This window comes from Cololabis saira, chromosome 6 (assembly GCF_033807715.1).
Source record: "Cololabis saira isolate AMF1-May2022 chromosome 6, fColSai1.1, whole genome shotgun sequence".
NCBI lineage: Eukaryota > Metazoa > Chordata > Actinopteri > Beloniformes > Belonidae > Cololabis > Cololabis saira.
The window spans coordinates 20075020-20102584 of NC_084592.1; the positions used below are offsets into that span (position 1 = coordinate 20075020).

General features: G+C 39.7%; 1 protein-coding gene across 3 annotated transcripts; it reads left to right on the forward strand.

Annotated features, from left to right (window-relative positions):
• grb14 (growth factor receptor-bound protein 14) lies at positions 1–27303 on the forward strand. 3 transcript variants are annotated; one of them, XM_061723580.1, is made up of 15 exons: positions 521–542; positions 1302–1314; positions 1412–1541; positions 14992–15148; positions 18514–18635; positions 18763–18837; positions 18929–19066; positions 20386–20496; positions 20670–20765; positions 21097–21159; positions 23321–23437; positions 24845–24914; positions 24993–25080; positions 25408–25501; positions 26040–27303. In XM_061723580.1, exons 1-15 carry the CDS (start codon positions 536–538, stop codon positions 26184–26186), a joined length of 1428 nt encoding a protein of 475 aa, XP_061579564.1. In that variant the 5' UTR covers positions 521–535; the 3' UTR covers positions 26187–27303. The 3 variants fall into 3 exon arrangements, with proteins under 3 accessions (XP_061579562.1, XP_061579564.1, XP_061579563.1); XM_061723578.1 differs by lacking the exons at positions 521–542; positions 1302–1314 and adding an exon at positions 1–344; XM_061723579.1 differs by lacking the exon at positions 521–542 and having other exon boundaries at positions 1211–1314.
• Positions 27304–27565: the final 262 nt, after the last annotated feature.

Here is a 27565-nt window from a genome sequence, read left to right on the forward strand (position 1 = left end):
AGAGAGAGAGGGAGAGAGTGTGTGTGCTCTCTGCTGTGCTGTGAGTAGAGGAGCTTCGCCAGCCAGCCTTCTCCAACTCTCCTCTGCACACGCTCCACTCCAACAGCTCGCCTCTCCTGCCTGCTCCAGATGATGTCTTGGATTTAGCCGCCCCACATGACTGATATGAATAGGACGCTGGACAAAATAAACACTTCTGGAAGCTTCAGACAGAAACCAGAGATTTTTCAAAGTGACAAGAGTAATGTGAGTGGTTTTCCCAGCCCAGCCCTCTTCCCGCTGCAGGAGCCTTTACTAACACCAAATGCTCAGAGGACCAGAACTAAGCCCTGCAAGGGTAACAGGTATGATTCATTTTTTATTCACACATGCTTTTGAAAAGGAAAAGGATCAAATGCAAGTAACTGTGTTGTCTGCTCCATGTGTTACTGTGAGGTGCCCTCCAGAAGAATGGCAGAGTGTTTGAATTTGCAGGAGTCAGTTGGACGTGTCATTTCAAAAGCTGTAGTGTCGTTCGGCAACAGGCGAGAAACACATGTTCAGTAAATGATGAGTAATGTTTTATTCTGGCTGTGCGTTTCATAAAACCCTGGAATCAAGCACCTGTTATTTTGAAAGAGACAATTATAGACTTGGAACTGTGCATCAAAAAGCAGCTTTTCTGATCTACAAGTGCTGAAATCCAAACTATTTCACTTCAACATGAAACCAATTCAGCTTGATATTGATGACAGCCCCCTGTAGTTAAACACACACACACACACACACACACACACACACACACACACACACACACACATTTAATGGATAAAGAGTATTCATCCTTGCCAATAAGAGCGGCTCATCCTTCAAGGATTGTTATTTTCAGATTATTGCAAGAATTCCTTAATTATCTCAGAAGTTATTGATTGGAATATCGATTACAGTATAGACTTTTCACATTCAGTTCCTGGGAGCAGCGCCTGCCTGTGGAATCGGTGGCTGCTGCACGCTGCTTGGACTGCTGCCTGATCAAAAGTCTGTTAGTCTGTGGGTGTGTCATCAGATCAGTCAGAGCGGAGGGGGTCCGTGCATTGACAGAATCTGCTTTCTGTCGGATCAGTCAGTTTGTCACCTGCTCCGTTTCTGTATAACTGCTCCTGCTTGGAAGTATTGATCAACTCTAGCAGACAGAAAATGAATATAATGATTTATTGTTTATACAACCTGATTAAAATATATTTGAAATATCTTGATTTTCCACATGTTTGATCATTTTTTTCCCCCTGATGCTACTGTATTACCAATGGATGCACATCCAGTGTCACCTATGTGGTACGTTTGAGAAGTAAAGCATTTCAAGTACAATTTGAAGTAAGATATGCTGACTTTATTCCCCCCCCCCTCTTGTGTGTGCGCTGTGGTCATTCAGGAGCCTTAAGGACGCAGAGGAGCCCTTATCTTCCTCTGTTCCAAACCCCTTGCTGGAGTTCCTCCCGTCAACCCACTCCCCACTCGTCTCTGAATGTTTATTACCGTGGACCAAAAGTAGCGCGACTCAGGTGAGTACCTGAGGCCAAATTTGGCAAAACAATGAGTTCATATTGCAGTTTAACTCAGGAAATAACTGAATTATATTGTTGAAGCTGCCTCAATCCATACTGTAGGTACAGTGTCTGACATGTGATTTGTCTGAACGCTCAGGACGTGTGGATGGTTGAACCGGTTTTATGAGAATGGAAATTAGTGTGGGTTGAGAGATTAAAATGCTGTGTCAGTATGAGCAGAAAATCAGCAGAAAATATGTTATTACTAGCCGGAATCCACGTCTTTGCAAATGTACAGCGGCCGTGAAAATGCATGAAAACACAAGTGAAGCATTAAACCACCTGTAGATGTTATATTTTGAAACTCAATAACTTGACGGTTTACCCAAGGAATACCTGGCTTGGAGCCCACAGCGCCTGGTGTTTGTTTTAGCACAAGCTGTGCGATTGTCATGGACTGAACGCCGGGAAGTACCTACTGGTGCTAAATAAGCTTTAACTCTGATCTAGATGTCGAGCCAGTTGTGGATCTTTTTACGAAGTGAAGTTGAACCATTTTGCTGTTTTCCTCTCTGGTGTTGCCTTTTCAGTATATCAAGACACCTTTCTGTTTACAATAACAGTTGCTGCACAAAACTCTTTCTGAAAATGTGCATTTTGTCACTGGAGTACTAAAAATCTTTTTTTTTTGTAGAAAATAACAATTGCAAAACATAACTAGCTTCATTAAGAGAACTAGTTAAGACTCTGTGAGCATGGGCTTCTACATAAAACAGGTGTGCATTTTCACATTCATGCCACTTGTTTAGTGTAAAAGATTCCTCGTAATTTTGAATATCAGAATACTTGTTCATGTTACTGCTGTTTCACTGACACGTATCGTTAAAAGCTGACAGCACTCAGAAATGCTAAAAAAGAAATCCTTTACTGACCACTTTTCAAAACCTGGGTACAAATCTACAGTAAGTTAGTGTTCAAGGGAGAGAGCGAGAACAAACAAATTTAGGGCGTAAAACAGCCACCTGTTGACGCAAACCCGTTCCACGCTTCCAGTTGAGTAGCACTGAAAAACCAGCACATTTGTAAAGAAATGAATCTGTCAGTCTGTTGATGGATTTTGTTGTGTCCCTTAGATTCAAACGTATTATTTGAGGGAGTGATCTAAAAGCTGGGTAGAGTCTTTGTGGTTCATTGATACACCAAGTAGACAATTAGCTGTTGGACTTGTGGAATGGATGGATGGATGGATGGATGGATGGATGGATGGATGGATGGATGGATGGATGGATGGATGGACGGATGGATGGATGGATGGATGGATGGATGGATGGATGGATGGATGGATGGATGGATGGATGGATGCTGTCAGACCCTGACGATGTTTCTTTTCACCTAATTTAACATGTTGAACATCATCCAGTGAAACATCATTGTGATGTGACGTTATGGGACATTAAATCGTTTTTTTTATGACAAAATTGTTAATAATATTTGACATTAAAACACCTACATGAGCTGAAACTATGTCACATACAAAAGTACGAGGCCTTTTTGCCCTGTTTCTGACAAAAACAGACGCAGTTTGAAATAATCTGTTTTGACTTTAACCGCGTAGGAAGTTGATGTTTAAAGATCATCAGTATGCTTTATCTTACCAGCGCTGGTACTTTCTCTCCTCCGTTGTTCAAATAATGTATTCATGTGTTTAGTTGTTTTTCTTTTTTAAATTTGAAACAGTTGTCTACATTCTTTAGGTGCAGGGATATATAGCCCCACTCCACAGATATTGACTGGCTCAGCATTTCAGCAGCGGATCGGTCTGCTGAGGAACTCGCACAAAGATAATGCCGAGATCCGCAACCTAAAACGAACAGTTGGAGCACATTCATTATTTCGGAAAGCTAACAATTATCGGTCTGCTTCAGATGTGCGTGGGTTTGGAAGTTGATTTTGTGTATACATTTTCCATGGCTGTTGAATTAGTTTGGTTTGCCAACCACGAGATATTTCCTGGATGTGGGCTGCTATATTGTAAGCTTGAGTTGATTTCAGGTTTTTCAGTGTCTTTGTGGCATCCATGCGTGTGTGTGTGTGTGTGTGTGTGTGTGTGTGTGTGTGTGTGTGTGTGTGTGTGTGTGTGTGTGTGTGTGTGTGTGTGTGTGTGTGTGTGTGTGTGTGTGTGTGTGTGTGTGTGTGTGTGTGTGTGTGTGTACTGCATTTGTGTGTACGTTAGTAGCAGCAGGGGGCCGCTCAAAGCAATGACTCACTGGAAAGCTTGAAATTATAGAGCTCCGTATTTACCAGCAACTATCAGCAGTATTAAAACTCTCCGCGCTCGTGTGTCACTGAGAAGGAAAACACACTCAGAAGGGTTACGCTTCTTAAGCTTCCGCTGCTCTCGGCGGTAAATTTGATTAACACAAGAGTCTAATCAAATTGGTATTTGTTACCCTGCTCTGATTATCCGTTTGTCAAGTGTCTCCACTCAATATGTAAAGACTCAAATAAGCAATTTTTCCTTTTCCATTTCTGACTCAAATCAAGCTTTTACATAAAATAAAGAGAGCAATCAATCACGTTTACAAAATTATTGTGATCTCGGTTTAAGCATTTCCAAGGATCGGACATTTTCTTGAATGTACACGGGAATAATCTCAGGTTTCTTGGTGAAGGGGGAAAACTGATACCAACTTGATGTCAGTCTGAGACGACGTGGTTTCCTCGTAAGCAAATCTTAATGTGATCCTTATGTATCTTCAGGAGGCTTTTTGCCTCATGGGTTTGACAGCCTCTTACATCGTCTTCTCCCACGTATTGTTTGGAAGACAAAGGCGGCACGTCAGCCTGAACAGCTGTTTTTATGTCACAATCCTCGCACCACAGGGTTATGACCTCCTTTCAGAGGCACTCAAGACACCAATGACATCATTGTTCCCGATGTGCCGCACCGACCCCCCTCACCCATCATCTGATCTTGTCTATAATGGAAAATTGCCCACCGAGCTTCCCAGTGTGTCATTTCTGAGTTGCAGTTTGGTTATAATTATCTGAAAACAATGATAATCTGCCAGGGACGAGTTTAGATTATTATAATTACTCGACGGGGAAGATAGCGATTATGTCGCTCTGATGCCCTGGGCTCTTATAATCCCATTTTTAAAGTCATTTCCCTTTTGTGAATCTATTCTATCTCGGCCTCCTGTTACTGTTGTGCTTGTGGTGTCATGGTGCATAGGCATAACAAAACCACCAAGTCATAAGTGTTGAATTACATAAGCAGGATACACAATTCTCTGTCAACCACAGGCTGCTGAGAAGTATTTCAAAATTGATGCATGTGCATTAATTCACGATTGTTTGAGAATTTTGGTTTGTTTAGTGAATAAATTGTGCATCCCACGTGGGTTCACTTATTCAGGGTTAACTATTAGTTCTTTATAGCCACTTTATACGTTTCACATTATATGTTTTAATGCCACTAAAAGGACACTTGAATCACTGGATAGGAGGATACGAGCAGCTCCTGTAAAAAAGATCACCTTTTCCACTAATCAATCTGAATGATGATCTGCTGTAAATGTTACGTGTCCGTGCTGCCTGATGTTCGTAGCTGGGATGAGGGGATGTTCGGTGAACGTGAGGGTGATAGTCTGTACTGAGGCTGAAATCAAACCATTCAGCTAAGATCGTATCTGGTCCATCCAGCTTCAGTTGACTTTAATGGTGGTTGGACTTACCGGCCCATCCCCAAATTAAAAAAGGCTACAACTAATAATAATAACCCTTTGACCAATAAGGTAAATATTATTTTGAAAAAAAATTGAGAATTTATGATCAGAATCAGAATGAGAAAGAAGTTTATTTCCAAGTAGTTTCTTAACAAACACAAGGAATTTGTTGTGGTGATTTGGTACAATACAAAAGAACAAATAATATTAAGTGAATGTACAACATGTTGGTTTTAAAGAGCCAGAGTACTGAGTCTGTACAGAGGTGACCCAGGATGTGCGTTAATGTGACATATGTGTCATATATTTGTAATGTTCATAATGTGACATTATATTTGTTGTTGTAATGTGTGTGATGTGCCAATGATATAATTCGATTCAATTTGTTTCGTTTCATTTCGGTTAAATTATATTCTGTTTGGTTCAATTCAAATCACTCAAGTTCAGTTCAGATTGATTCAATTTCAATTTCAATTTCAGTTTAGTTCAGTTCAGTTCAGTTCATGTGGGTTCAATTCAGTTTGGTTCACTTCAGTTTAGTTAAGTCCAGGTTGGTTCAATTTCATGTAATTCCGTGTAATTTAATTTAATTTCACTTCAGTTCAGTTCACATGGGTTCAATTCAATTCAATTCAGTTCAGTTCAGGTTGGTTCAATTTGGTTCTGATGTATTTGTTTCTTTTCATTTTGATTTGATTTGGTTGAATTCAGTTATAATGTATTATTTCTCTTTGGGGATTCATACATTAGGCTATATGTTATTATTCATAATTATATATCATTTTCAGATTTGTATTATGTAATTTATCGTGTTGGGTAATTGTTACACCCCTAGATGTTGATGGAATCAGAGAATTTTAAAAAGTGTAATCTTTCTGCAGCTCCTTCCTGCCAGGTGTAAATAGGTGTAGACTTGATGTGATAGCTACCTGCTTTTCAATCTTTTGGTTCTGTTCAGAGTTACAGGGTGGAGGGAGCCTGCTATATGACTGCATACTTGTGTCCATTGTTTTGATATGTTATAAGAGGTTTTAACTGCTTTGAGCAATAAATCCTGCAAACATACACTTTTAAAACTTTTTGTATTTTGATTTTGACCCATGGAAGAAGCGGCTGCAGTGTTAAGGTTTTATGGTAGCAGAAGCAAATGCCAAAAATATTAGCATGACACAGAGATCCTGTAAATATTGGTTAAAGTTGCTGCTTCACCAGTTGGACATTGTGCAGGAACTAAAACGTTGATATTTCATGTCTGTTCTTCCTCTGTCAGGAGTTCCACAAGTAATCATAGATGAGTTTATACTTAGAATGATTCAAAAGAACTTCTAAAATGCAGCCAGCACTGCTACAAGTCAATATATTCTACAAAAAAAGCCCTCTGGAAGGAAATTTCAGTGATATGGCTGCCTGTTAAATTGTCACATAGCATTTATTGATCATTTTATCATTTTAACATCTCTGTAATTGTCTCTTTATTGTCTAATATTTGACAAATATGACTAGTAGGGTGGATTGATTATGAGATTTTGCATACCGAGACATCCCCTTCGTTGACACAGCTATAGCTCATACAAGCAAACTGACTTAGTTTCTTCTCTCAGTAGCAATATCGTCCTTAATTAAAATCCCTAACCTATAAATATTCTTGTAAATTTGGTTAGAAATAATACAAATACACATCATCAATGCCAGTGGCCGATAGATCATTTTGTTTATTACAGTTAATGAAGAAACCTGATTTCTGGATAAAAAAAACAGATCTATGTGATCAAAATATTTAAAAAAAAAAGTCTTGTGAGAGTCTTTCTGGTAAGTAAAATGGTCTAAAAAGGGAAAACCAGTGAACTGGTGAAAGGGTCAGAGACACTCAAGTTTCACTCATGTGGATGGAGTCCCACAGAAGAGCCACTGTTGCTCACATTTCCCAAAACCTCGATGCCTAACAGCTTTCTGGTGATGGAATCTGTCGATGCTGAGCCCGGATGTTGATAAAAGCATCCACAAGGGGCACGTGTGTGTCAGAGCTGAATCATTACCCAATGAAGGCTTTCTGGTCTGATAAATCACGTTTATTTCATTTGTCTTCAATCCGTCAACTCTTCCCTGACGATCCATTGTTCTCGAGAATAAAACAACGTCCACATTCTGTCAGTCTCACCCTTTGTCTTGGGACTTTAGACATCGCAACACTGGAGACAAAGACGTAGAGAAACTTTGAAAGCGCCATCTCAGCCAAATTAAACCTAAGTTCACTTTTGAAACTTAAAAATCCCAGAGAAGGTAGTGCCAGACTTACTTTGAAGAGCACTTATACTTATATTTTTAATGTAATAAAAAATATGAATGTATTATTTCATATCCTTTCTTTCTTTTTAAAGGAATTTTCCCTGCTCAATGTTAGTAAGTTAAACAGTGAAACAGCTCTCTTTAGAGATAAAAGTGATTTATTATTGGCTGAGCACATTATATATTGACTTTTAATGCGGAAAACCATGAAGGTTGACATTACTGCTGTAATCACCCGCATGTTACTCCACGGAGCCGTCATTTGTCATTTACAGACACGTTTTCAGTTACTGTCTATTAATTGATCATAATGTATCCGTTGAGATGTTGTGAAAACTGCTTGATGGCTCATACCGCTCAACTTAATCCCCTAGCACTTGACGGATCCTTTATTCATGGGCACCTGCATGCGATTTTCACAGCAAATGTTAGCTGAGACACACTGAGAAAGGAAAAAAGCCAGATTTTGTTTAACTGGTAACAGTGAGCAGTAACGCTGGAAAACAACCCAGACCCTGAGCAGATCGTGTGTAAACAGATCTAAATACCCACACACAGCTCGTGTCACATTCAGAGATGTAAACACACGCTCACATTTTTAGCGTGAAAACAAAGGTGCTCTGGGCCACGGTGAAAGACCTCCTACCCAACCTCAGCGACTCTGCAAGAATGTCCTCTCGCTCTTTTGGTTTCTGGAGAAAATATATAAACTAGAATCCAAACTCACTGGCTGTATACTACCAATGATGCTTACTGCTCTTTTACTGTGTTAAAGATACATTTTAATCCCTGTTTATTGTTACCATGCAGTTTTTCAGAAGGCGGATGACTTGTATGTCCATTCCTTATTGTGTTTTAATTAAACATGCTCATTTTATGTTCTTCCATGGTGATTATACGTTACGAACGAAGGGACTTGTGTTTTCTTGTTGATTTTAAATACACCGCTTCCTCCCTAATGTAGTGTTTTTGTGAAAGTAGCCAATTTCTCTTGGCAAGCAGGGGGAACTTAAAAAAAACTCATTTAGAAGGGAGAAAAATGTGCAAAAACATTAAAAGAAAGCATGCAGCTATAGACTTACTCAGTGGTATCTCTGTTAATCTGCCCCTTGACATTGACTCTATGAGATTGTATAACTTTATGGTTGTGTATGATTGCAAATGCAATCAATCATAATGTCTGGTGACTTCAGTGGTCATACCATAAGATGCAGATCATTTTCATCAAAAACCTCCATGTGCTGTGGTGGTGGAGGCATCATTGTGGGTAGACATATCGTTCTTGCTTCAGCAGAAATGTTTCCTGGGGGCCCCATAACCGTCCCAGCAGGATGTTTCAGGATAGCAGCCACCGGACCCCTTCACCGTAAGGGTCAGTGTTTTTATTTGTTGCCCGCCTGACCCAAGCGCCGCACCTTCGGCTGCTGTCTTCCTCTGACAGATCCTGTAGGGGCGTTTTGATTGAATCAACTGCGGTCAAGGACAAACTGTCTGGAGCCGGTTTTGTTATGGGAGTTGCGGAGACACCGTTATCATTCTGTCTCCATTAATTCCAATTCATTTTAGCTGTGTGATAACTAGCAGCGCCTACTTGTCTGTGCTCTCACACGTTGGTGTGCTTTGTTTCCAGATAAAGGTGAAACCTCTTGTGGGGGGGGGGCTCCTCCTTCGCTGCCTTTCTCAGGAGTTGAGTGAAAGCACATTTAGGTTCCATATTCAAACTTGTAAAACAGTTACTAATTAAAGGAGTTAAATGAAATATGGACCTATTTATGTTCAGAAGTGCGATGAGCTGACTTGTTACTGTAGAAACTGAGACGTTTTACAACATATCTGTCTAAACTATTTGATACAACCTTGTAGCTTACTAAGTGGGCCATAGAAATTATAGTCAAACAGCTTTCACAACAAAATTAGTTTATAAATGTAATTAGGGCCCGAGCACTTACGGCCCTATTGTGTCTGTAGGAATTTTTTTTTTTCTTGTTTTTTTTTTTCTCGTTTTAATTTTCCGACAAAATTAGGGCCTTTTTGCCCCCCTAAACGTGTCCCAAAAGTCACTAAATTTTGCACACAAGACAGGCCTGGCAAAAAATTTGATATTTAATGGTTTGCATTAATGGGCGTGGCCTAATGGCTCAACAGCGCCCCCTAGAAAACCTCGTGCCTCAAGCCCCACAATACGGTTTGACGTACATGCACGAAAATCGGCACACACCTGTATCATGTCGCAACTTAAAGAAAAGTCTCTTGGCGCCATGGCCGAAACTGAACAGGAAGTCGGCCGTTTTGAATTAATCGTGTAATTTTGGCGCAATTTATGCCATTTCTTCGTCTGCTTCTTCGCCTGAACCGCAATGTGCACCCAGGTGTGTTATACATCAAAATGTGAGTCTAGATCCTGCGAGTATGGGCATTACTTTTCTCAGTCAAAAGCGTTACCGTAGCGACGATAGACGCCAAACAGCGCACCCCCTCTTCATCTGGTTGGTCAATATTTGATAGTTCCTACTTTCTGCCATAACTTTTGAATGGTTTGACATAAAGAGTCGTGGGTGGTGTCATCGGACTCGGTTTTGACGCCTTCACCTTAATTGGTGCAAATTAGCCCCACCCCTTCATCTGATTGGTCGATATCTGATAGTTCCTACTTTCTGCCATAACTTTTGAATGGTTTGATACAGAGAGTCGTGGCTGGTGTCATCCGCTAAATGTCCAGGCCTGAAGAATCTACATGCAAGTACAAGCGCTTCCACTGCAGCACGCCTGAACGTGCACAAGGGTGCGAGGGCCCGTTCATCGCTGCTTGCAGCTTTAATTTATAATCTTAATTGAAAACACAACTACTGAATGTGAACATTGTTTTGAGTGCACGATATTCTGAATTACGGGGGTGACGGAGGGAGATTAGCTTTTGTGTGTGCGTGTTTTTCTTTTTCTTTTTTAATTAAGCAATTAACTTATTTCCTCTGAAGGTATATTTTTATTTCTACTAAGTATAATTATACCCTAACTGAGATTCCACATCATTCACAGCATCTGATGTATTTTGAAAGTCCTTGTTCATGGCGTCATTTTAAATGACCGGAGAAGTCGTCACATGAAATTGCTCTGGTGTATTGGAATAGAGGTGATAAATTACACATATGATATTAGGAAGGACAAAACACATTCAGTTCCAAGGTTTTACACATGAGGTTTAATAATAATAAAAAAAACAAAATGAAACAAATATCAAATTCTGATTAGAGGTTAAAATCAAGACTAAAGACCTCAGGTGAACAACAATGCACGACATTACTTATTCAACAAAAACTAAGCCTCAAAGGCTTAAATCAAGGGAAATGGTCCTTGATTCAATCCTTTAAGGATTTCTATGACCTGGATGAATAAGAGTGTATTGTGAAATGAAAGCGAAATGAAAAAAAAAAAAGAAATATACTGTATACATATGTGAACTAAGGGATTCAAAGGATAAGTGGCAACCAGGTTCTGCCCGTCAACTGCATTTGGTTAATTGACCACCAACAACTGTGATATCCTCCGTTTTGGCAGTTTGTTGCTCTAGGTGCGTGTAATCACAAAGGTTAATCAATAATTGTCCTATTAATCTATTTCCAAGCAATGTGCAGTCTTATTTACAACAAGAGAGATTATTCACTAGTGGAAAACATTCTCCAAGAGTTCAGACTCCACATGCCTCAGACAGCCAGTTACATTTTCTTGACAGTGCAATTAGAAAAAGACTTCACAAGTATGACTTCATTGAAATAGTTCCCGGAAAAAATGCTTTTGTCTTTGGAAAGTACATGGAAGCAGACCTGAGGTGAGCAGCTTTACACCCGACCAACCACAAGACTCTGTGGAGAAGCGTGTTTTTGACAGACCAAGGCAAAGTAAAGGTGCTCGGTGTCAGGTCCGGTTAAAACCAGACACAGTACAGTTTTACAACCACAAACTCCTCAGAGAGTTCTGCAGTCTAATGTCAGCAAACACTTGGAATCGGGTCACGCAACAGAACGGCTAAAGAAGAAAGGATTCAAGATGGCGTGATGACCCAGGCACAGTTCAGACCTCAACTGGACTGAAATGCTGCGGTTAGACCTGGAGCTGTCCACACGTGGACACCAGCAGAGCTCAATGGTCTGACACAAGTCTGCGAAGAGGAATGGACCAAAATTCATACACACCCGTTCACATATAAGAACGGTTGTGTACTGTAAAGACGACCCACTGATACTCGCCAGACGGACTGATCTGGGGTTTGAGTTATAGCAGAGAAACAGAGGTTAGTTTAGACCTCCACGTCTGTCTCAGCCATCTCTCTCACGCTATCTCTAGTTTTCGTCTGCCCTTTGCTTTAGGGAAAAAAAAACATACAAACAAAAAAGTCGAAACAATAGTAGAAAAAATATCTGTGTCACATGAATTATTAGATGAAGCCTTCGGAAACACTCAAAGATATTTGTTTTTGTCAAGTGTGTTATGTGTCAATGTCTAAAAATAGCCGTGTAGCGTCTGGAAACAGAGTCAGCAAAAACAGTGTGATACATGTGAAATCTTCAGCTGCTTTGTTGGGGTTTTTACATTATCACTTTGTTACTTTTTTTGCAAGTATTTCAGCTCTTCTTGGCCTTGTACTGTATATTTCAACGTGATTCACCATGAGAAAAAACTTTTTTTTTCTCTCTCTGTTTTGTTTACTGAAGCTTTGTATCTAAAAGGAGAGAAAAAGGAAAAAGGTTTTACATTCTCAAGGACAAAGGAGGAGTTTGTGTTGTGAGGTGATAACTCGGGTTAGTTTCTCATACTCGTGCATCGGGAGGGCTGGAAGCTTTTCTTTAGCGCAGAGGAAGCTTCCCATGTAGGGAAATTAATTTTTTGCTCAATATTATCAAAGGTATATATCTTTTTATTTTTTTTTTTATTTTATTTTTTTTACATTATACTTACCTTGAGTTACCATGAATAGCAGTTGACGTAGTTACTTGTGCATGCAAGGCAGAAGCATGAATTTCCATGTGCGAAGAGTCACCTTGCCTGCCATCACACCTCTTTGTCTGCAGAAGCGGGTAGGAATCTAACGTGCATTGCCTCTCTGATATTTCTTAAATGTTGATGTTTGTATTCAAACCATAAATCTAAGCGATATTTCTGATGCGACTGGATGAGGTCCATCTTCGTGTGAGCAAATCTATCGCTTAAAACCGTCCTATGAATTTGATTTCATAAGTACTACATGTAAAGATGCTCCTGTTAGATTTAGACTACGTATTATCTGTTTCAACCTCTAAATTTATGCCAGCTTCTTTGGAAACGAATGAAACACTTTATTTCTATTAACTAATCATACATTATGTACAAGGACTAAAAAAAAAAAACGTTTTGATTTAAATCAATTTAAGTTGAAATACATAAACCACAAATGCAAAATGTACCACTGTTGTCCTTTTTAATTTTCAAATGCCCTAAATGAAGGCAAAACCAAATTCTTTTTTCTTTATGTATTATATTCAATATCACACAGCTACTTAAAAGTGTAAAAGAGCAGCTAACCTTTCAGCTTGACAGCATTTATTTGTCGTTATTAATATCCTGTTTGATGTTGTTCAGGCTATTACTCTCTTATATACTGTGTATTTTATATGTACACGTGCAGTGGCTGACTGGGGAGACGTTTCTGGTGGATTTCTTAGTCAAGGCTAGAGGCCAACCCCTCACCACCACCCAGTGACAGAGCCACAGCTGTGGGAGAGCACTTCAAGGTTTAACCTTAGGAGGCTAATTGCCAAAATGGAACATGCAGTCCTGTGCTGTCCTTGAGATAAAGAGGTATAATGGAGTAGTTTATGTTCATTCAGACTATATTTAGTGCCGCGCATGGATCTGGATTTACTCCGCTCTGTAAACTTCGAGGAGCAAATAAATCACACATCGGAAGAATACAAATGCCATCGATGGTCAGTGGACTAAAGTATTGGTACAAAAATCATGTTCAGATTGATATCTCAGACGTTTAACTGACCTGTAACACAGTCTGCAACACATTTCTCTAGTGTAACCCTCTGTATTCCTCCTGTGTTATGAGAAGATGTGTGTGTGTGAAGGGTTTTTTAGCGTTTGACCTTCGTCATCAGTATCAAGACCTTCAAATTTAAAATCTGCATGAAGCCGACTTGGGTTCTCTTATGTCATGTAAGCATTATGTGGAACCTCAATGCTAAAGATCTACAACGGGGTGGTTTTCCCATTAACAAACTCTCCCAATATTCCAGGTGAAACACTATGCCCGGATGATGTGATTAAGGCTATTCTCAAGACGCCGAACCCTTTTAAGCAGCTCAGCTGAAGGATATGATGAGGTCATCACTGGCCGGGAGAGGGGGGACTTATATTTAACTTCATATATATCCTTTTATTCTGCACGTCGTCATTTGCGGTGTCTTCAGCTCGACACACTCGAGTGAAGCTTGTGAACCTGCAGCGTTAACTGCAGGGCGCAACTTTGAGTGTATTGAGTCTTCTCTTGTGTTTAATGCCGGCACCAGCCTTTGTTGGACATCTGCGCTCATCCGCCCTTCGTGGGCTGATTGAACGATAAATGGTTTACACAAAGAGGTGATGTCATCGCCAGAGGCGCCCATTTCCTAATGACTCCTTGATGACTCAAACCTCAGCCCTGTTAAAGAGCCCTGACCTCCTTTATGACCACACAAAAAAAAGGGAGCCTGGCTCCTCTGAGGTCCGACGGACCTCACCGGGGGAGAAAGAGACATCCATTTAGTTAGCCGTACCTCTCCTCCTCTCTGTAACCACCTCCGTCAGGTTTAGACTCGGCCGACCCAGTTACCATTACGTTTAAACAGCACCTTTGTACAGTAACTACTCCCTGGGCTCTTGCTGGGCATTATGTAGGAGATCTGGTTGCCATGGGTGCGTTAATGGGAATAAAAGGGGGGTTGAAGCCATGTGACCTTCTCTCCACCCCTCATGTAAATGAGAAGAATAATCTCTGGCTTCTTGACTCTTGTTGGTGGGGAAGGGAGGCAGGTGATTCAGTGGGAAGGTCCAGCGGTGGAGATATCTGGTGTCAGGGCAGCACGTTGCTAAGAAGCAGTTTTACCAGATGTCTCCTTTCAGCTTTACTGGGACACTCAGGAACCTAGAGACGAAGGTTGGCTTAGAGCTTAATGTTTAAAGTTTCTCACAAACGTTCTCCTTTTGTAATTCTCAGGCTCTTCTTTCAGGTCCATTCATTTATTAAAAGCTTGTGTTTCTATCCATAAACATGTTTTATATATATGTACTTGTGCTGAAGCAGTGGGAAACAGGGTTCCTCACTACTAAATGTGACAGACTGATTTGTTTTATGTACAACTGAAAGCAGAGAAAACATAAAAGTGTCTTTTATGGTTTGAAACAATCACTGATGTTAAATGTTTCTGTTTCAGGTGATTAAAGTTTATAGTGAAGATAACACCAGCAAAGCCGTAGAGGTTCCCTCTGACGTCACTGCCCGGGACATATGCCAGCTGTTTGTCTTGAAAAATCACTGCATTGATGACCACAACTGGACTCTTTTTGAACATCTCACCCACCTAGGAATAGGTACGACTTTACACCATTTTTGCATGCTGAAGCTGTGACTATTTAATAGTTTACTGTGTTGTGTGAGAGGTTCGTAAATAATAGATTTCTTGTACATTTTGAAGAAACTCAAAATGAAGGTTGTGGTCCTACTGCAGCACAGTTAAGACAGTCAGTACGTTTACATGCACTAACTGAAAGCTGACCGAGTCCGAGTCCGACCGATATTGAATTTTTAAAAGCAATGTTTACACCTTAGCCGGGCTGTAGTCCAACCGAACTGAAGCTCTTGAGATCGAGCTGTTAGCGCCAGATAATGTGTCCTAATTCGAGGTATTCCAGCATGTATATACGCAACACTTAGCTCAGCTACTGACTGCCCCGGTACTCCCCCTTCTGGAAGTGACGACACCGCGAAAACCAGAATATCAACACAGTTGGAAAAGAAAGACGAACAACAAAGAAATCAACTAGAACAACGCCAAGGCAAAAGTGCGTGTGGCGCCACCTAGCATCGCGGAGTCGAACGCACCTCCCTCAATAATTGATTGTCTTCTCGCGCATGTACAGTATACCAGTGGTTCCCAAACTTTCTGTGCCCAAGGCACACCAAAGGACAAATAAAAATTTCAAGGCACACCTATTTTGCAAAATAGCCTTATAACACGTGTTATCACTAATATCATCTGTTTATCTGTCAAGTTTATTATTTACTAATGCCAAAAAAGATATGACGAAGACAAGTATTCTACTCATGAAATATTTATTAACAAAATACTTCACAAAAATATTTAAACTTTATCAAATTGGGCTTCATCAAACACACCCATTTCAGGAGGATTTTTTAAAATAGTTTTTAGATAAAGAGTTTGCCTCTTTATTATGGAATGAGTGCATTCAAAGTAGTATATAGTAAATCAAAATAATTATTTTTGTCTAGTTGTATACTATATAGGCAGTAGGATATGGTTGTCACTACTATTTCTTGGATACTCCAGTTTAATCGTTAGCTAGATTGTTGCCAGTAGCTGTGTACACCATAGACTATAAAAAACAACGGACAAAGCATTAGGTCATGTGACCCATTGTTTTCTGAAGAGAGGTTTGGAAACCTCTTTTTCATCATATGGGGTGTAGCACATGTTGCTCTAGAAGACAATGGGAACACGTCCACCGATCAATCGAAGTTAGCTTTGGCTCCCAGCTCCTTCAGCCGAAGCCCACAAAAATATCTGCAGAGCTGCCGTTAGACACTAACAGTGGACTTTACCATTTAACATGTTGACTTAATAGCAAAATGGAAGATTAATAAGCTGGGTAGCATGATGCCAGAGTTGACACAGGTATGAAATCAAACCATTGAGACTAAAAAGGCTTTTTTGAACCAGGCTGTAAATATTATTACGTTGGACATTTTAACATGGGAGTCAATGGAGATTGACTCGCCTTTATAGTCAGCCTCTATATATATATATATATATATATATATATATATATATATATATATATATATATATATATATATATGTAATACAATATCCTTTTGCATGCTCACTGTTGAACGTTACACAGTAGTGTGAATCCTCCTTAAGGGCCCCTTTATAGCCCTTCTCTTGCGGGCACCATGGAACTGTAAATGTTAATAGTTGGAGGTCTATGTGCCAGTAGGCTGCAGCATCTCAGGAATGAGGTATTTTAGTTAGACATTCATCTGCAGAACACCTCTTGCAGAACCTCTGACCCTCACTTACATCATACAGACCCCCACTGAGTCTCTCGAGGAGCCGGGAGTCACAGTTCATCAGCAAGGGCACAGATTAGATTACTTTCAACAGCATGCATTTGAATAAATTACAGGGGGGAAAAAAATGTCAATATCTCACACTTTCTATCTTGCTGGTCTAAATAAATTGTTATTGGGGTGTTGTGCATTTCTGTCTTTTAAGCCATACTAAGCCAATCGGTGTCATTAATGTATGAATTTGTTTTTAGCTTAAGTGAAAAAATTGACTTTTGTCGTGAAGCCTTGGGGAGACTTGTGTCCGTTGGAGTATGGCAGGGGAATTTAAATATAATCTTAAAACAGAGCCTGTTTCTGCTCTTTCAGAGATGATGGCAGTGACAAACTCTTCCTCACTTCAGCTTCAACACACATGGGTTTCCTGCATCATTACTGTACTCCTTGTGCTTGTTGTGAGCGATTTTAGTTATTTTGTGTAGATCTAATCATCACAAACCGTGGCGTTCGCCTTTACTTAGCCCTTGAACTGTTTTGACTTACAGAAATGGTAAATCATTTAATCATTTGATTAGACCTGTGATATTCTTCTCTGCTACTATGCCAGTTACCTTTCCCACAACTATCTTTCTTATAGTTTGTGGTGTGCAACCATGATCTTTGACGAAGTTCCTCTGGAAACTTTAAGGCATTTGGCCGTTTTTGTTATCCAGGCCTTAAAAACGGAAAGAAAGAGAAACCAAGAAGGCAAAAAATATCCTTGGTTATGTCCAACACGGCCAAAAAACAAAAAAACAACAAACAAAAAAATGCAAGAGAGAAAGAGAGAGAAAAAAAGTTTAGAAAATGAACAATTTTCACTTTTCTGTCCAGCCTTTACTGTTGTGTCATCAACTTAAGATTTATGAAACCATTGTGAGCATTAGATATGCTGAAAGGCACATTTTATTGTCTTTAAACAATTTCTGGCTAGTTTTCCAGTTTCTTATCTTGTGCTTCGCTGAGGTAATCTAATTGGCTGCAGCTTATGTTAATCAGTCATACAATCTAATTCTGTCTAAGGAAGATTATTCTCTTAAAAACAATTACATTTGTTCAATTTACTATATTGGAAATCCATGAACTCTAGGCCTTTATTATTCATAAAATAGTTGAAAGTGTATGTTTGTTTTCACATCATTTAACGGTAACTGCTTGTTGTAAATTCTCCAGATGTAAATGCTTATTCAATTAAACTGTTAACAAAGCATGATATATGTTTTTTTTTCTAGAATAATATCATTCAGGCGTGTAAATAATCAGAGCTCATCTCATTTGGTCTAATGTTACTCGTGCCGCATCAAATAACTCCACAAAACAGGTTTTCCATTGATTTAACAAATATTATAATCCCTCAGAAGTTATTTGAGTGCAGAATTGCGTCATCCAGAGGATTCACCGTAATTCAAGGCTGAAGATCGAATTCTTTCTCCCAAGATTAAGCAATGTATCTATTTCTGGGAAATATGTGGCTGGGATAGTTATGTTGCTGTAAAAACATTTAAAGTTGTGTCTTTAACTTGGTGTCTGCATTTAGACCCGATTCTTTGCAGGCGGTTGCACAGAAATGCAAAAACTGCTTCACCTTTGATTTGTGTTTTTTCCCTAGAGAGAGCCATAGAAGATCATGAGTCTGTTATGGAGGTGCTATCAGGCGGGGGGATGGACACAGACAGCCGGCTATACTTTAGGAAGAACTATGCTAAATATGAATTTTTCAGGAAACCTCTTGTAAGTTGCCGATGGAATTGAACTGATTTTTTCATATACGTCACTTCTTATTGAACTTACCTACTCAAATGTCCACTGAGTTGAAACATTAAACTGTCTTGTCATGCATTATGTTTCATTTCCACAGGACTTTTTCCCAGATCACATGGTTTCCATATCTACTGAAACCAATGGGATGATGGATCACTCTGATCTTATAGAGGTATCGGGTTCTTTCTATTGATAATGCACATGATGACGTCCTGGCGACTCCAATTTACTGATTAATATTCTTCTTTGATTACCTGATACAGACGTTTCTCAAATCCAGCACTTGTCCGGAGATCCACGGACACCTTCACGCTAAAGAGCAAAGCAGGAAGTCCTGGAAGAAGTTTTATTTTGTCTTGCGGAGGTCTGGGCTTTATTTATCCAGCAAGGGGACTTCCAAGGTTAGTAACAGAAAATGAGTCATCCCCCGAGTGGTGCATGAACTTTGGAAAGGCCAAAACCAGTTTCAAACCAAAGCTGAACAAGCAATCAAATTCAAATCAAAATGGGTTGAAATAGTAGCAGCATACGTCATGCAACGTGTCTGGTTAAGGCTCAAAACGTCTTGTAAGTTTTAAAAGGTCGCAATGACGACCTTCACCGGAGGAGCTGCGGTACATAAATGCTATACAACTGCAGTTAGATGTGTTGTCCAAATGGATCTCTATTCTAGCCCTATGTCAAACAAACCCGTTTCCTTTGCATTACGTACTGTAGGTGTTTGTGTTTGCTTATTTTCAAACCACAGGTTTTTAAACACTTAAACTTACAGGATGTAAGCAAGTTTGATCCAAAAGATTCACTGTATTCCTCTGTTTCCTGCACTGGTACATCACCACCAGCTCATCCTGCCCATTATATCCAGTCATGTTCTGAAAGGCCTCTGTAACAGCCGGATTTTCCTCAGGTCAGCTGGCATAACAGCCTGGAAGAAACAGGACTCCCAGCGCTGCTGACAAGTGAAGCTTATAACTCGGCACCGGCCGCACACACGCACAACCGCTCTTCAACCTCTCTCAGCTCTGACAACAGTAGAGCTTTTGTTGTCGAGCGCAGGTAGACTTTGGTACAGTGCCCACTTTTAATCCAGCGTGTTTACTATTCTACCAGCGTCTTGGTCAAACACGTTGCTAAAAGTCAGCACAGACACTAATGGCTGAGGCATTACTTCAAATAAGGAAGTGGGAACAGCATGTCACATGAAAGCTGAACAATGGAAGTCTTTGAGCATTCTTTTCTCCTTGGAAAGTTTCACTATCTTTGGCACAATGTAGCCATTGATGTGGCGAAATATTGATGATATACCAATATGTCTCAATCTATCCTTATCGCTTTCATTAGATTTAAAAGCTGACCATGACAAAAGAGACTGATAAAGCAGTATTTTCTAGATAACATGTTTGAATTTGTTTCACGTGTCCAGCAGATTATGCTCTCAGATTTTTATGCAAATTGAGGTATATTTATCTTATTTCAGAACTATTTTCCACTAATTACTTTATTTTTTTTTTCCAGTAGCTCTGTTTTTTGTAAAGAAGCAATGACATTGTGAAATAAAGTGACAGCCTGACGCGCTGAAACACACACGTGCTGACCTGCAGTGTGTCCTTGATTCTCACATATAATGGATTTACACACAAGCGTTAGGGTTTAATATAATTCCATTTTGCGTCAAAGGCTCACATCTGTTGTTTTATTTGAACCTCTCTTTATTTCACAGGAGCCCAGACATCTCCAGTTCTTTGCTGATTTCAGTGACAGCGATGTCTACACGGTGTTGTCAGCCAAAAAACTACATGGGGCACCTGCAGAGTTCGCTTTCTGTGTCAAGGTACTGACACTTTATTTATTTTTCTAAGCTTTGTTGACAGACATTGTCACCTTGACAGAAAGAAAAAAAAAACAGAGAGATTTTTCTGAAGTGTCCAAACAAGCAAGACTTGAGGACTGACTCACAGAGTATTTAACTTTTTTTGTGTGTCTGCTTGTAACTTCTTGCCCCAGTCCACAAAGTGCAGTTCGGCTCGAGACTTGAAGCTGCTTTGTGCAGACGATGAGCAGACCAGGACGTGCTGGATCACAGCCATGCGCTTGTTAAAGGTTGGCCTGCTGATGAATAACTCTGGGCGATATCTAAGTGGAGGAATGCTGAGTCAGTGCTCGAATCAGATTTAGCTTTGGGAGGAGGTCAAGGGAAACTATTGAGTGATGCTGGATGGGCACTTGCAGTCCTGATAGAAGCAGCATGTGTTCATTGGATATTTGATGGAACAGTTTAAAGCATTAGTCAGTCAGTCCTGCTAGTGCACGGGTAAAATACAATGTAGCGCAAAACATAAATAAATAAATAAAAAATTACTTTAAACTTAACGTGAACAAGATATTTGAATTAAAATGCACAATGTTGAGTTTGTATTTCTGTATGTTTCAGTTCGGAATGCAACTTTATCACAATTTTATTCAGCCACACCAGAAGCAAAAAGCCTCACCAATGGTAAGATGTTAATATTATGTTATTATCGTCACTGTTTTCTGGAAACGAATGATTTATACATATGACGTTAATCGCCGCATAATGAATGCATCAGCCAGACTGTTCACAACAAGAACTGTAACTACAGTATGGCGACAGTGACGGGGGTGTCTTTGATGCTGAAAGACGACATTAAGTGACAGCAGCTGTATCTAGATCCAAAACAGATGCTAGTGATGCGTTTTGTCTGCAAAAACAAACAAACAAGAAAAAACTAAAAGGAAAGAAAACAGGAACCCAGAAATCTCTGGGTGCATGAAATTCTACAAAGAATACAAAGAGGATTTTAGATCGATCTACCTCTCTGTTACATCCTTTTGGGTTAAGTTGGTTTGTATTTTTGTATGCATCTGTAAATTTCCTGCTAACTGTCAGAGATGACATCATTTAAGAAAAGTCAAAAATACACAAGTCATGTGTAAATCAAAAACTTTCCTTTAGTAGTTGATGCGATGATGATGTGAATATTATATACCTGTATATAATGAAATAAATACTTGTGTTTAACGATCATATTGTCATGACTAGAGTCCGTCTCTACTTGGACAAGAGGATGTAACAAAAGAGCAATGATTAAAACTTGACCGGACAAAATGATGCATCTCTTCAGCCTTAATAACTGTTTAGTTACGGGATCTTTTTTTTTTTTTTTTTTAAACGCCCAATCACCGACTGAGTGACTCCAGCTAATGAGACCATAATCCATCGAGGGAAAACTGATTCGACCTTTATGAGAAATGTTGACATTTTTTGTCTTGGAGATTATTGGAGATTATTCGAGTCATTTCACTGGAGCCAGTGAGGCAGCTGCTTAGCAGCTGCACAGAGAAGCATCTCATCGTCAGTTTCACTTCTGACAGCAAGACACTATGTCCATCCTCTATAAACGGTCTATGAACTTTTTAAACATTTTGAGTCCACATTCCTTGCAGTCAAACCATTTTTATTGCACTAACAGTGTATCTTTTTAGCAGAACATATTCAGATACCTCCTACTTCCACTTCAGTTGACGTAAATGCTTGATCTACATCATGCCTTGTGGTTTTATAGCGACATGTTTGCTGAGTTAAAGTAGCTTAACAGACACATATTCACGAGTTAAATATAAGACATTCCAACACATAGCTGTGGACTTATATGATTGTCCAGGACAAATGAGGCACCTTCAGTGTGGTGATGTAGCGTTTGTGTCCCAGAATAAACCCCGACTCTCCTGAGGCAGCAAATGCAACCTATTTATGGGTCATAGACGTGTTCGGGAGCTGCTCGCCGTCTAAAAATACATAATGATCAGCTGTTGTCACATTTAACAGCTCATCACCTCTTCTCTGCTGTTGCGGGGTCGTATGTGGCCAGCAGCCTTGCCAGGAGGATAAACTCGAGTCAGGAGTACATGAATCAGCCGGGGGCAGATGCAGGGCCTGCCTATCAAAGCTTATGTGTTTTAGGAAAACATGCAGCCTTAAGAACAAGACTGCTTCATACCATCACATTAAAATATAAAAATGAATCAAACAGTATATTTAGGAGTGAATCTTAACACCTATGTGCATATTTACACGACTGGATGTGGGTCAGACTCGACAGGACAAGCTGCTAAAAAAAGGGCTCACACCTTTTTTTATGGACACTTGTTTTAATAGCAAGCTAAGTAGGTGGTACAACGATTAATTTGGTCATTTAAATGTTTTTCTTATGTGTTTGTGTAGCTATTTAGGGGCCACCCGCTCTATGACAGCTCACAGGGCTAAAATGTTCCCACGTGTCACCCTTTCCAAAGCTAATCCCTTTTTCAATAAAGTTTTATGTCTGGAATCCTGACAAAATGATGAAGAGGGAGTCGCGCAGACACTAGGTGGCAATATAGCACCACAGTGCAGCAAAGGCCAGGCTACGTCCTTTTCACAGTCCATAATAGAATTCAAAACAGTGAGGATGCGGTCATTTCTAGTATCAAAAGTTCTGTCTAAACATAAATAAATGAAAAATAGGAAACCGGTTTTTCATAATATCATGACCACGTTGGTTCTGAAATGTGCTGGTTTAAAGAAGAAAAAAGAAAGTGGAGGTTGCATCCACTGGAGTTCACAGTAACGATTTATGTCAACTGTGCCGTTTCAGAGGAGCATCTCCGAGAACTCACTGGTGGCCATGGACTTCTCTGGACAAAAGACGCGGGTGATTGAGAACCCGTCTGAGGCGCTGTCCGTGGCTGTGGAGGAAGGCCTGTCGTGGAGGGTGAGTTTGGGGTTTTTCTCAGAAATCATCTCTCCTTCTGCAAAGTTCAAGAAGGCTCCTATCCCTGGACTGAGTAAGAGAAGATCAAATCTCATCATATAATTAACGTTGCTCTACATTAACCACATTCCCATTGTTTCATACTGTGGAAACCTGAATTGAAATAATTAATAAACCCTAATGAAAATTTCCAATAAATGAATTCGCTAAAAGGTGTGAGGCAGAACAAACCTGAGTTTTGCATTAATGCACTTTATTCTTATGTGCAGCAGATCAAGGATTCAATCTAAGACCTATAGTGGTAACTATTAAAAGATAGTTGTAAACATCATTGTTCTTTAAGTGGATGGAAGAATCTCCATGACAACGAGAGTGGAAAACAATATAATTAGAATAATGTTCAGGATTAATGATAAAACAGACAATGAAAATACACTGAAAGGAACATTCCGGCATTAACTCAACCCTATAGGTCTATTGTTAGATGGTCAAAACAACGTGTATCAATGCAATTTTGAGTGAAACGGGAAGAAAGTGGAAAATTGGCAATAGAGATGTATAAAACAAATAAATATATAACAACTTTAGGCTCTTGACAAGACTCAAAAATCACATTCCCATTCAGTGATAGTGTGGACTTCGTCCCGACAGACTAACTGTAAGTTTAGTTTAACTATAAATGTACAGTACATAGTGCCGGCATCTCCTTTCAGCCACCACTTCTTTGATACAAGTCCGTACAAGCCGACTGTAAACAGACACAAACGGAAGAGAGTTCACAGCCTCTGCTTCCCTTCTCACCTCCTTTCAATTCATATTGGTTTGGTCCCTAACAAAAGTTTACACTCTCCACCATGTAATAATGCATCTAAGGTTGTTCCTTCATCCCAAATACACTAACAAAGGTAATGATTTGCATAAAATACAGTGCCGTGAGTTAAGTTTGGGTGTTCTATACTGGCTGACCTGTCAGGATATCATCTACCTGATACCAGCTGATATGAAAATATGAATAACATTTATGTTCCCAAAAGATTGCAGCTCTCATCAAAAAGTGGCGGGTTCTTCTACTTCCTCCCATCTTTGTAGAATTTCATGAGCCCACACAGTGCTTTATTTCTTTTTCTTTGCCCGCACAACATTGAATAGTAGAATAACAGGTCATCAAAGTCCACGTTGGAGCCTGGATTTAGCTGGAAGGCACAGCACGTGCTTTGTATCACAGAACATTATCGTTCAGCTGTGCGGATGCTGGCATCCTTGTCATTGTAGTTCTAGTTATAAACGGCATTTCAGAGCAACAATTTTCAGATGCACGTAAAGTTAGGACAAGTTAAAACAAACAGGATAACTATGCATTAACCTTATTTCCAGTTATATTGTGGCTATAACTCATATCTTCCTCAGAGGAAAAGCTGCCACCGTTTGAGTGGTCACGGGAGTCCCTCGGGTGCTCAAAGCTCCTCGCCAAACATAGGTTTGTGAAATCTTCCTTTAATTACTTGCTGTGCAAACACAACTGAAATATTTGTAATCTACTGTTTCTGTTCTTCAGCGATCCACTTGGCCCAGCCGTGGTTCCACGGTAAACTGTCTCGGGAAGATGCTCAGCGTCTAATCACTCAGCAGGGTCTGATTGATGGGTAAGCGTTAATGCTCTTCATCATATATCACTTGCGCTTTTGGAACTAGGGAACTCTGGCGCAGGTATGATCAGAAATATTTAACACATTTCAATAGAGAAAAGTGTGCAAAAGATTTTGATCTACCAAATGTAATCACCCATAATACTGTATTATCTGTAGATGTCTTTATTTGTCAGCATAATATTTTTTTTTAGCTATTATAAAGATTACTAGACTGGTGTTTATACTAAGTCATACTTTAACTACTAGTAAAAGCATGATATGTCAAAAATGTGTTTTATTGGCATGCTTTAGCTTTAAACTTTAGCTTTCCTTCTATTCCAGAGTGTTTCTTCTGAGGGACAGTCAGAGCAACCCGAAGACGTTTGTTCTCTCACTCTGCCACATGCAGAAAATCAAACATTTTCAGATCTTACCAGTGAGTATGATTGACTGTTTAATAATAAGGAATTATGCAATAGATTTGGCTGTAAGAAGTTATGAGGCCAGTGAATATTTTCTTTGGATTTATAAGTCAACTTTAAAGACACACTATGTAACAATTCCCCTCCATGCAAATGGATGCAGGATATCACAGGAAAACCCCGCCCCCACAGACCAAATGTGAAATGGCGCTGTCTTCGTGCCATCTGTCTCTTCATGTAATCCCAAACTGACTGTGTGACGTAAAGATCCTCTCTTGCAGTACTCCTCATTCTTGTTTCTCAACATAGAATTTTTTGATTCTGCCGGTATGTTTGAAGTCAGTGCTATGCACTGTAGAGTAAATTTGGGATGGATTTGATCAAATCCCCTTACAGAACTGCCAAAAGGAGCCACATTTGCCAAGTAACTGAAACGTCTGCACAGTATCGAGCATTTCTTCAAACTCTGAGCCCTATAAGTCACCTATCTATTGTATGCACTGTCCTTGTTTGTGGGTTTGCACGTTTGCATGTTTATTTCCTCCGTTGCAGGTGGACGATGAAGGGCAGCTGTTCTACAGTTTGGACGATGGTCACACGCGGTTTACTGACTTGATCCAGTTGGTGGAGTTTTACCAGCTGAACCGAGGGGTTCTCCCATGCAAGCTCAAGCACCACTGCACCAAGGTTGCTCTGTGAAGCGGAGACCCAAGAGACCCCAGAGGGCCCACGCGCACCTTAACTCCAGGTTCCTGTGGACTAACACTCCAAGTGTTCTTGTGCCTTGAAGAAAAAAGTTGTATAGAAAGCAGTTTTCTTATCGTGGGACTTGAATCCAGCATTATCATTATGATTATTTCCAATTAGTAAAAGACAACTCTTAAAATAGACTGTTCGAGAAATGACTGCTGGTGCTGAAAATCAGATGCAAGATTACTTTTCTGCAGGGTGACGTGCCCATATGAGGCACTAGCTTTGTTTTGCAGAGTCTGCATATGACTTCCTCCACTGTGCATTAAACTGAAAACGGCTTATGATTCACAACGTGATGCCAGTGACAGAAAACCATTTAACCAACAGGAGCAGGTATTTAAGCTCGTATAAGGTGTTATACAGATGTATCAGTTAAGGTTCGGCACAGTGAAGGATGGTTGAAACCTCATGACACCTCTAGCCTGTCCCAGTTCAGTAACGTAAGCTATCTCACTTTTAATTGTAATTTGAACTGTAAGTATTCAGGTATTTTTAGTTTCTTTTTTGAGAAAGTGATTGTTTTTCTAGTTGAAAGATTAAAAAAAAAAAATAAAAAATATATGACCTCTCAGGAAAATTCATTGCATGGCCTGCAAATGGACTGAGAAGAGAAAACGGACAAGAGAGCTGAAGAGATGGAGCGCAACCTCATCACCCGGCACTGTGCATTCATTTTTACATTTATGGTTAAAGTGCGCGTTTTGAATTCAGGCAGGTATTTGTGAGGTTGCTCCAGAACAAAAGCAATGGAACATATTTTATAAACTGCAACGTCTTTCACGGAGAAATCACAAATGCAATGTAAACGGTTCTGATCATGTTTGAATTCACTGTATGATGAAATTAAGCTTTTTTATTCTCCCAAGATTCAGTTGCACGAGTTGCAAAAGCCTGGTTTGATAATTTGGTGTACGTCCCCCTCAGGTGGATCCACACTGTGACCAGACCGTATCAAACATGTTTTTACTTTATTAGCACTGTTGTAGATATTGAGTGTCATTCTTTTTTTTTTTTTTTTTTAAAGCAAATAATGTATTAGATAAACAAAACGAGACATTTCAAATGAATTGACTCTTGTTTTCTCTTCAAGGATGACAAAACATTGAATGATTCATCTCATTGACTTCGTAGTCTCTCTATATATACATTTCATTCACTGTCACATTTCATAAAAAAGCATCAAGTTAAAGACACTGCCGGCCAAACCGCATCACTGTAGGTTTAAGGGACGTTTCTATTATTCATGCTGTTGGGAATAAGCCACATATGGAGATATACTTAGCCCATTTTTTTCTTTTCATTTTAAAACGGACAATGTTACATTA

What these genes read in the sequence shown, in the direction of transcription:
- grb14 (XM_061723578.1), top strand. Translation starts at nt 157, where the DNA reads ATGACTGATATGAATAGGACGCTGGACAAAATAAACACTTCTGGAAGC. An exon ending in ATCACTCTGATCTTATAGAG is followed by an intron (nt 18,838 to 18,928) that starts GTATCGGGTTCT and finishes TACCTGATACAG; the next exon opens with ACGTTTCTCAAATCCAGCAC. An exon ending in AACATTTTCAGATCTTACCA is followed by an intron (nt 25,502 to 26,039) that starts GTGAGTATGATT and finishes CCTCCGTTGCAG; the next exon opens with GTGGACGATGAAGGGCAGCT.